General features: G+C 29.0%; 1 protein-coding gene and 1 long non-coding RNA gene across 2 annotated transcripts; both read right to left on the reverse strand.

The window, feature by feature from the left end:
* Positions 1 to 5,671: 5,671 nt before the first annotated feature.
* LOC119687207 lies at positions 5,672 to 6,503 on the reverse strand. The gene is made up of 3 exons (XR_005253115.1): positions 6,341 to 6,503; positions 5,835 to 5,996; positions 5,672 to 5,760 (listed from the first exon to the last, which is right to left on the reverse strand). It is a non-coding gene; the product is annotated as an uncharacterized LOC119687207 (long non-coding RNA).
* Positions 6,504 to 8,262: 1,759 nt separating this feature from the next.
* Positions 8,263 to 9,130, reverse strand: LOC119688695 (putative nuclease HARBI1). Its single transcript, XM_038103362.1, has 3 exons — positions 8,943 to 9,130; positions 8,672 to 8,887; positions 8,263 to 8,618 (listed from the first exon to the last, which is right to left on the reverse strand). The coding sequence occupies exons 1-3, from the start codon at positions 9,055 to 9,057 to the stop codon at positions 8,263 to 8,265; spliced, it is 687 nt and encodes a 228-aa protein (XP_037959290.1). The 5' UTR covers positions 9,058 to 9,130.
* Positions 9,131 to 11,109: the final 1,979 nt, after the last annotated feature.

An 11,109-nucleotide genomic window follows, 5' to 3' on the forward strand; every position in this document is an offset into this window, starting at 1 on the left:
ATCATCCGCACCTCTCCTGACATCCCGATCTACAAAAGTGGTTTCAAGAACCCCCTCCAGAACACCTTAGCCAGTAATTATGTTACTACCTAACAAGATAGTTCTCCTGTTAATTGTGTTATTTTTAAATGTTAGGCCTTCAGATTCAGATGCCTATTTGTTATATCGGGTATTCGTTCTACCGAGAGTCTACTGTACATATTTTACTTTTCTAAATGATTTGTTTAATTATTTTCTAATTTAATTCCATTAAATTTCGTTAAATATAAGAATAAAATTTTTATGATATTTGTTATTATTTTCGTTTTTTTTGTTTCGCTGTTTCCTAATTTCATTATCGGAACTTGTGAACATAATGCTGTAAGAATGAGATATATTCGAACGAATTCAACACTGCATCATCGAATGAAATTATTCGCAAAAGTAAATCAATTCTGCAGTTTCGGTGAAAAAATATATTTTTTAGAACGAATATAAAAAGTGAAATAACTTATTTAAAGATAAATATTTTCTCTTAATTTCGAAGATGATCGTATTCCAGAAGCATAGTTCCAGTTGTCCGTATGCATGAATCAAGAGTATGGCACATAGAAAGTCAGATTGTTATTTGGATCAAAGTTCCTTGCGAGTTGACTTTGCTGCAATCAGGACGTGGTTGGAAAGCTGCACCATCAACGTATAATACAACTGAGCATGCCTCGAACGCACCTGTACTGCGTTCAATTCATAGAGCATCGAAATCAGTGCGCAGATATTTCAGACCCAAGGAAAACAAATGCCTACTTGCATGCCTACTACACAAATTTTGTTTCTTATATAAATAACAAACAATATAGAAATTATTGCAGTATTGTTCAACTAACTAAAAATAATTCCATTAAATTTATTGTAAGGAATCTAAATGTGTTTCTTTATATTTATCTCATCCAAAGCTTATGGTTCTACATATGTAATCAGATTGGCGTAAATTCAATATTCTTAGTACATCATCACTTTATAGAATGCAAAATATAGTTATTTGATATGTTTTGTTCAATAGTTTCAGAAAAGCAAAAAAATTATACCAAAATACCAAAAATACCAAAATTTTGTATGAGATAAAAGCTTTTTGGATAAGCAACTCTTAGGATAATCACCGGATTTGACCAGTACTTTATTTTATTTCATTATACCACTTTTTTCACATGTGGAAGCGTAAACAATGATTAGAGTTAATGGACTAATAGAAAAAGGATTATATACAAATGACTTATAAATATGAATATTAATAAAAACAAAGCAGTAAAAAGTACATATTTTTAATAGAATTTCTATAACACTTATGGAATACTTGACCCCATTTCAATTATTGGATTTATGGAGATTCTGATAATAACCGAACAATGTTGTAGCCAAATCTCTTTCACCCATTTTCGAAACTAAAAATGAAAAATAGTTTATTAGTCATACATCTAGAGAATATAATGAAAACCTTCTAGACAAATTCACAAAAGGTTGCCATAGTGATTACTGAATCACAATCAAATTTAAAAAACTATTTGCAACAAGTTAGGAAACAAATAGTACTATTAGCAGAACTACTATTAGTAGTATTAGCAGACACTTATTAAAATAAATTTAAATTAATTAATTGAATTTTTATTAAGATGTATGTGGAATACGCGAAATTATAAAGATCTTCCAATAATCAAAATTGCGAAATATTCGAATCATATTGAAGACTAAAATAAAATACAGGTAACATATAGAAATAATTTAAGAAATGCCTTTAGATGAAAACTATGTTACTATTGATAGAATAGTAGATGGGTTATTATTATAAAATATATATTAAGGAGTAATGATTTCTAAAACCTTATCGAAAGAAAAACTATAAACTGGAAAGAATATACCACGCACTTCGATTCAAAATCATCTAAACTCAACCAAATTCATCTATTATCATCTACTGAAAAGTATGTAATAATGTGTATATCATTGTTATTAATAATTACAGTATTATTCCTTGTTTGTATGTAAATTCGCAAGATACTTATATATAACAGTTTTAAATCTGAACTTATGAAATTCGATATGTGTTATAATAATCTAAACTAAAATATTTGCAAACAATAATATCAAATAATTCATCCGATAACTACGAATTTGATTAATTTAGATATTCGGAACAATTCTTAAGATGTAAAATGTTTACAACTTTTAACATTAACATCTCAAGAAAGCAGCTAAATCAATATTTAGCCTAGTGGAAAGTTACTCATAGCAGCTGACTCTATTACAATTCGTTCTCACATGGGCGCCGAAAAACTTTAAGAGCTTGTCATATAGACTTAACTATATTGACTAAAATTAAATAGAGAGTCCAAGATAATACCTTATAATAGTAGAATGAAGATTTAATGAATGTAAAATTCAAGTTTACCTTTAATACATTAAATGAAATTACCACGTATATATAATTGGATGAGCACTGTTTTAAAAAAACCAGATACTGAAATATATTAATTATAAGATAAGATAATACGAAAAAAATTAAAAAAATTGGTCTCAAAGTTTGCAAATTATAGCAAATAAGAAGTATATATCTATTAATAACCTCCTATGAAAATTAATTGCAATTAAAATACATGTACATTAAGACCGAAAAGTTTTCGGAAATTCTCATTTAAAATTCGCGCGCTGTATATTTTTCGATATTTTAAGTTTATGTAGTTTGGCAGCACTGTCCTTAATTACTATGCCAAAAATGAGCGCGATCTGTCAGACAGTTCGTTTACGGCAGCTGTTGAAACCAGTTCACCTCAGTAGGGCGTTGCGAAAAAAACAATGGAAAAAAATATTGAACAAAGAGTTTGCATCAAATTTTGTGTTTCGAACGAAATTTCGTGTGCAGAATCGTTGCGAATGCTACAAAAGGCTTATGGGGAATCAGTTTTATCGAAAACTCAAGTTTATGAGTGGTACAAAGCCTTCCAGGACGGTCGTACGACCGTCGAAGACATTTCGCAACGCACTACTGAGGTGAACTGGTTTCAACAGCTGCCGTAAACGAACTGTCTGACAGATCGAGCTCATTTTTGGCATAGTAATTAAGGACAGTGCTGCCAAACTACATAAACTTAAAATATCGAAAAATATACAGCGCGCGAATTTTAAATGAGAATTTCCGAAAACTTTTCAGTCTTAATGTAAATTTATAAGATATATGTCTACAATACGAAGCAAAACTGCATCAATAATATACGAAATCTATTAACCTTTCAAAAAAATACGTGTATCGTACGCCAATTGACATAGAGGCTTTAACGATCAAAAACTATATTTGAATCATATTAAGGACAAATGGAATGAAAGCGGGTAACATTTGAATACAATTAAGGACATGTCTTCAGATAAAGAATATTTTTTTTTTATCAAATGACCATGTAGTAGATAAGTTCAATTATTATTGATTGTATACATGTAAAGAACTATAAAGCATTAAGAAGTAATGATTTCTTAAACTTCATCGAAAAATTAACTACAAACTGGAAAGGCAATACTATAAGCAATTCTAATCTAATCTTCCTTAAATTCAACTAACTTCATTTATAAACCTCAAATGTAATGGAGGAGAAGTTGACTGTTGAATATTTGTTTATATTATATTATATTATTATATATGAATATTTTGTTGTTATTAATTTTGTATGAATAATTTGTTATTTTTATTTGTATTGTAATAATTGTGTTAAATATATTTGGTGTAAAAAATAACGTTGTCAATACAATGCCCAAAGTACATCATACGCTTCTGTTGGCACATGAAAACAAAAGCGTCAAATTTCGTCTGCAAGAAAATGCACTCTTGCAGTTTGCAATAAGTTCATTGTTTGGCATGCATGGTCAAGGTTATTTTAGTTAATTTATTTGTTGTAAATTAATTATCAATTTTAAATAAAAGGCACAATTGAATTTTTGACAATTCAATTGATGCGAAGCCACATTCGTTATCGATTCTTTCTTGTTCGTTCTAATAGCTTGTAGAGTTGGTTCAAGTACCAAATTTACACCATATAAGCACCTGCCTACTGGATTCAAGTGTTCAGTAATCAGGATAATTTAGGACAATCGTCAAATCACTGGGTTCAAGTGCTCAGTGGTTCTCGTGTTCAAATAAGTCAACATAAGTACTGGATTTAAGAGTTCAGTACTTGCAAACAGTTGATTTCAACCTTTGATTCAGCGTGTGATCATACATTTTGGTGTGATCGTACATTGACTTTGCACTTGATAAAGTGGAGCTCTCTTTAGGATTGAAACACTATATTAAGATCTAAGCCAATTTGTAATATTTTCAAATATATATGGAATAAATTTTTTACCAATAAAATTCATCACTAATATATTAATAATTAAAAGTGTTTATTTACTCTTAAATCTGAAGCATTAATTTGTAAATCAGCAATATTTTAATCAATACGCCTTATAATCTGACTGGGAGTGCCAATGTAAATATCATTTTAAATTTTATCCTCAATATTCTTTATTTGCATATCGACTGGCAAAGTTTTTATATTTAAGACATTTAAATGTGAAGTTCTTGAAATTCCCTTTCTTTAAATAGTTAAACATTTTAATAAAAAACCCAAGAAGTTTTGGATGACAACTAAATAATTTATTATACAAAAAATATATATGTCAGCCACCATTAAATTAAACACCGATCGGTATGATGTGAGATGTAATGTAAATTACAATTTTTATAAACTTAATTTAAATAATACACATGAAATAGAAGTTAGAGGAAATTTCTAATTCTTTAGTATAACATTTATAACTTAATCTCAACAGTTTAAGCCAAAATAAAGGTACATATAGATTGCATATTGTTAGTACGCATTACGTACCTTTATAACACCGTACATAAAATTTAAAGAAACAGTCCAAATTCCTTTCCAAAAGTTCTGCGAATAGACAGAACTCTTTATAATTTAAAAGGTATTGATTATTCATGCAGACCAAATACAATATTAACAGTGATCATAAAATTTACATATTTACATATAATGCTGGTCTTCCAACGTTTTACTTACGACAGAATCGTATTATAGAATTGAATTACAGAATCGTAAAAACGGTTCATGTTACACATGTTTTAAGATTACAAGTGATGCTTCCAAACCCTTTCTTTTTATGACATAAAATATATACGCATAGATGTGTATATATATATATATCTCTATACATTTCTATACATTTCGTATACTTCGAAAATATTACGAAATACATAATTGAAAATATTATCAGGTCAACGTATACAACTTTCTAAAAATGATCAACCGATTATTTAGCTTACCAACAATAACATTATAAATCCCATTGAGGGGCTTAGAAGCAAATTTTCAAATTTATACCAATCTAAGTTATATATTATATCAACCATCTTTAAACATTATATTAGTTATTGAGCGCTGTTATTAAAGCAACTGTTTGAATTTCATCTATATGACAACTAAATGACTGCATAATTTAAACTAAATTATAACAAATGAACTACACAGCTCTGAACAGATCCTTAGCTAACAACTGGCATATATTGAACACACACATTTATTCAAAGTCAATTCATATATTCTTCAATGATTAATCAGATTATTAATTAATTAATTCTCATTATTACTTACACTTTAAATAAATATAAAACGATTCCTTCCAAGTTCTAGTCGTTAGCCTTTGCATTGATGTGTTAAAAATAATGGTTCCTGCATACATATTGTGCTATAAACAAAAATATATAAATTCAATGAAATATTCATTAAACCAACAAATATGATATATGATTAAAGAAATACGTGTTATCAATTAAGGTCTTAGTTGATCAGAAGCTTCCAATATGCAGTTTTAAAGGCCTTATTGGTCAATGTGAACAGTGAGAAAGCTGTGAGAAAGCTGACCCTGTATATGCTAAAATTTTCACTCTTCTTCAAGACACATCCTGCGAGTTATCCATATATCTGAAAATGTTAAGTTCTTTTATATTTTAAAATATTATGATGAGAATTTGTACTAATTTGTATTAAATCAAGAACATGAAATCACATTTTGGATTTATTTTGAATAACACTGACTTAGATTTTTGATGATCAATTTTTACTTACTGCCTACTGTAGGCATGTAGGCAACTTTTGTATGAACACTGTATGTCACTGAAAATCTAAACGCTTTTTAATTTTTCACTTTCATAACTTTAATTACTCTAAACTTAATTAAATTTAATAACATTATTAGCTTGTATTGAAAATGAATAATTATAAGATATAGTACATTAAATCATTTTTCATAATTCAGCGTCACCCACCAGGATTCATTCTTTTAAATGTAGTTAATTCAATGGTGTTTCAACTCAGTTTTATTAAGGCGATTGATTAATTTTATTAATCGAAACATAACTATTTTATTTATTTAAACTTTCGCTGTATATTACTTCACTCACGAATTCCATGAATAGATTATTGTCAATAGGTCTGTTCCACGAACTACTCGTAGTAAAACTCAAGTAAAACACAAGTAAAGCACAAACTATAAGCGCAACACAAAGAAAGTGCCAGATTACACTCTTTACACAGATTTTCATGGAACAGCTTTGTGTATAGTCTGGTGAGAACAGCTGTTTTTTGAACTACAAAACAGTAGAAATAGAAATTGAAAAATAACAGACAAAATACATTTTGAAAACCAAAGAATTTCAAAGCAAGAAGCACTCAATATTTTTAAATATTATTTAAAATTAATTTATTTAAATTTGAATTTTGGTTTAATAAAGTTAGTTAAAGTGGTGTTATATAAATTTATTATAAAAATTTAATTTTGTGTTATTATTAAAGACGAAATGGAGGAAAGAACAATTGTTTCATGTTCAACAAAACTTTTTTGCAATTGCAAAATGGTAAGAAATTGTATTTACACATTGTAAATCGCAATTCATTAAATAATTTTCTATTATAATAATATTCTAATAATAATATTTTATTTTCTGTTAGATGATGAAATGTCACATCGGCTTGTTGCTGAAGAGGTGCGATGCGATGAATTAGTGTTCAGTGTGCAGGAAAATATAGAACCAAAATGCACATGGACACACAATTCCACTTAAGAGTTGTTGTCACTGATTTCCACAAACTTCAAAATGGTTGGATAATGCCGACAGTTGAGGAGTAAAGCCATGATGTGGAAATTTATTTCCACATCCATGAGGGCACATTCATGTAGGCTACTTATTTACTCCAACTCAGGTATATTACTATTACATAAATAAAGTTTAAGAGTTATAGATCATTTAATCACGTTGTTCGTAGGTGCAATCGAAATTCAGGGCTATGGACCGACAGTATAAAAAGGTTAAGTTGAACAACAGCCAAACTGGAAGAAGTCGGATGGTTTCCCCTTACCAAAGGTAAAATCACACTATTAAAACTGCATGTGTTACTTAATTATGTTTTTTTTTAATTAAACATAATTTTAATTCGCATTTTTAAACGCTTATAAACTTCTATGGATTCCTTTTTTTTAGTGAACTGGGGGAAATACTATCCAGTAATAGGAGTATTATTATTATTAGATGAGAGCGCGTCTTGTAGCACTAGCTTTGTTTCAGCCCGTACCACAGATGAAGGTATATCTGTTGTTATTTAATTTAATCACATATAAAATATTTCAAAATTTTTTTTATAAATAGAGGAAAGACCCAGTCGTGGTACCGGTGATGCAACTGCAATATTGGCTGGCATGAGGGAAGACCGTCTACAACATTAAAAAAATGTTGAACGAATATTGCAGGAAAACAATGAAAGACTGGTGAATATGAAAGACTGGTGAATAAGAAAGACTGGTGAATATGAAAGACTGGTGAAATTGTAAAAAAGTATAAATATTCATTTCATGTGATTTATAAGAAAATGTAAAGTTTATAATTTTTTTCAGATTAAAATAATTAATATATTTTATTTATTTATTTTTAAACTTATTTTAAAATATCACATATTATTATTATATTATTATTATTATGTTAAAAATATATTTAGCTTTAATATTATAGTCTTTATGATATGTTTAGTTAAAATTAAAAATTTATTTAAATAATGTAATTTTAAAGCTACTTTAAGATAGAATTAAGTATATATTTATAAAATGTGATGTTAATATGTTAATTAGAATTAAGTTCTTTATTGCAATATTAATAAAATGAATTAATGAAAAATAAGCAATATACAAATAAACACTTTAATCCAAGTTATTTTCTGTTTGTAATTCATTACAAATTGAATCTCTAACGATACTTGATCTAAAAGGGATCTGGTTGTTGACATCATTATCTTCCTCAGATTCTTCTGAAAATGTGAATTCTAAGTCGTTTCCATTTGCAAAATTGTGCAAAACACAACATACTCTTATAAAGTGACACAGTAGCTGTCTAAAACGTTGTTTTAAAATACCAAATGCATTTTCTATTAGTATTCGACCTGACCCCCATTTTCTATTGAAATTCTTTTGTGCACGAGTAAGACGCCCGTTGTCTTTATATGGCGTAATGATGTGTTGTGTACAGGGGTATGCGGAATCAGTCAGTAGATAGTATTCTGTAAACGTAAGAGGTTTTAATAAATTTCATTTCTTTTTTCAAAGAACTTACCTCCACACTTCGATGGTAGTCGCATATAAATAGGCGAGTCTTGTAAGACCCAACTATCATGACAGGAGCCTGAATGTCCGACAAATATGCTAATAAATTTTCTGTTTTCATCACAGATGGCTTGCAAGCATAACGAAATATTTCCTTTTCTGTCAATGTAGTCGTCCTTACGATCTCCAGGAGGATCAATAGTTATACAAGTGCCATCTAGGCAACCTGCAAAGTAACATGTATTAATATATACGCAGTTAATATGCACATAAATCCTTACCTATAACTTTTGGGAAATTGCATAAGCTTCGGAAAATTGTACTTCCTCCTTCCTTTTTTGATGTGCTGGGCCATGCAATTATATCCGGCCACATGTTGCTAAAGAAAGTTATCATCCTACTTATAACTCGGTTTACTAACGATAAAAAGAGATTAAAGCGATCTGATAAATCTCTAAAACAACATGCTTCGTGGCCAGCAAACCATAAAAAACATCAACGTGAGCTTCTGGAGAAATGTTCCGCTTACTCACTCGCAGTGCAATAAAGTCGCTACTATTTTGAAATTTCATGACGAAAGACTCCGCGAAATGCGGAAATGAGTTTTGAACTCCTTGTCGGGATATTTGGAGATAACATCTTGTATATAATTTTTTATACACACACGTTTTCTTTTTTTTTTATGTATGGTAATATCGAATACACCAATTCTACATCATCGTCAGAGTCACTATCTCGAAGTGTATTAACCACGTTATATTCTGGTTGTGTTGTGTTACTTAAATCACTTAATAAAATATTTATTATGTTTTTATCTATTTCAATATTTATTTATCACTGTTGTTTCAATTAAAAATGCAGAGTTTTTTTACATTCACAAATGCCGCGCAAACAAACAATACAAAAATTTGAATTCAAACCATAACAGCTGATTTAGACATCAACACAAATTTTACTTCATATGAAATGCATGGGTAACATTTTCAAATTTCAACAGGGATGTTACGCTCTCTCAGATGCTCTCATTTACTCACAAATTTGCTGGTGGAACGCACTTGTGTATACACAGTGTTACTCAAAGTTACTATAAGTAGCTCGTGCAACAGACCTAATAATTAGCGGTTGACAACAGCTGACTGAGCACCAGTGTTGCATTTTCGTGTGTTGCTGTTTACATTAAACAACAAAAGTTTGAGGACACAGTAACACACTAGCAAAAAGTAACAACACATCAGTAACTGTTTACTTTCAGGCCACTTTCATAGATTTCCATATTTTTACAAGGCCTCAAAATATTTGTTGTTGACTGAAGAACTTACTGAAGAAGATAAGGCTTTACAACTCCATTTGGTGTTTGAATACAACTTTTAAAGCACATTAACACTTTCTCATTTAGGTGGTTTTCCTCATTATAGCCACTAATGAAGATGATTTGCCATACAAAAAGCTTTTATATAAATAAGTTATTATCAATAAATCAGCTCATTTAAAAAAAAAATTTAAATAATTTAAAAATAAATTTCCCCCATAAGGGAAAATACTAAAATTTGAAATATGTGTCATGTTTTATATGCAATATGTAAACAAACAACAGCTGAGCTGAAAAAAAAAGGCATTGAGGAAGTAGGTATATAATAAAATCTTTGTTTTTATTAATTGAATTTGTGATTTATACATAAAATTTATGTCAATGATTTAATATATCAATTATGAATTCTCTTTTTTATGTGATATCTTATTAAGTGAAATTTATAAAATTTGAACGTTCACTTATTAATATAAATAAGCAAGTCTAAGTTTGAGCTCCGATTCAGTACTGTTAATGTTGGTTCTGTTATAATATGTTATAATACGAGCACGTTTACTTTTGCAATCAGTTGCTCTTCAGTCCATAGTAGTCAATAAATCACATATTAATCAATAAATGTGGAGCGATTAGGCCTATTTACTCAATCATGAACATAAATACTTGTGGATAAGCACAACCTTTAATTAATCAGAAGTACTTGTTTGTTCTCAATCAATGATTTATAGTTTTCATTAAGTACTAATAAAAATTCTATTCTGTGCATTCACAATAATTCTTCAGTGTCCGAAAAGAAGGCCGTGAGAGTTCTGTGCAAAAATATTTACGTGGCGCTGTAAATATGAAATATGAAAGTTTTCTTTAATTTTACATCCAAATTTCCTTCATTTCCCAAATTGTACTATACAATAATGTTCATATCACAACTTGTACTATACAATAATGTTCATATCACAACACAATACTGAATTGCACAAATTTCTACCAATTTTACACAGTTTTAAATGGAACTGTACCAACAAATTTACTATATACCTATATAAAGTAATTGTGATTTCAACAAATATATATTTCGATTGCTGTGAGACTCCTATAATGGCATCCATTGACGCCATTCAAAATTTTGATCAGTAATTTTAATT

Source organism: Teleopsis dalmanni, chromosome X, assembly GCF_002237135.1.
Source record: "Teleopsis dalmanni isolate 2A chromosome X, ASM223713v2, whole genome shotgun sequence".
Taxonomy (NCBI): Eukaryota; Metazoa; Arthropoda; class Insecta; order Diptera; family Diopsidae; genus Teleopsis; species Teleopsis dalmanni.

Coding starts and splice junctions, on each gene's coding strand:
- LOC119688695 (XM_038103362.1), bottom strand. CDS start 9,057: ATGATAACTTTCTTTAGCAACATGTGGCCGGATATAATTGCATGGCCC. Junction 8,888..8,942: donor CAATTTCCCAAAAGTTATAG/GTAAGGATTTAT, acceptor GTTACTTTGCAG/GTTGCCTAGATGGCACTTGT. Junction 8,619..8,671: donor ACTACCATCGAAGTGTGGAG/GTAAGTTCTTTG, acceptor TTACGTTTACAG/AATACTATCTACTGACTGAT.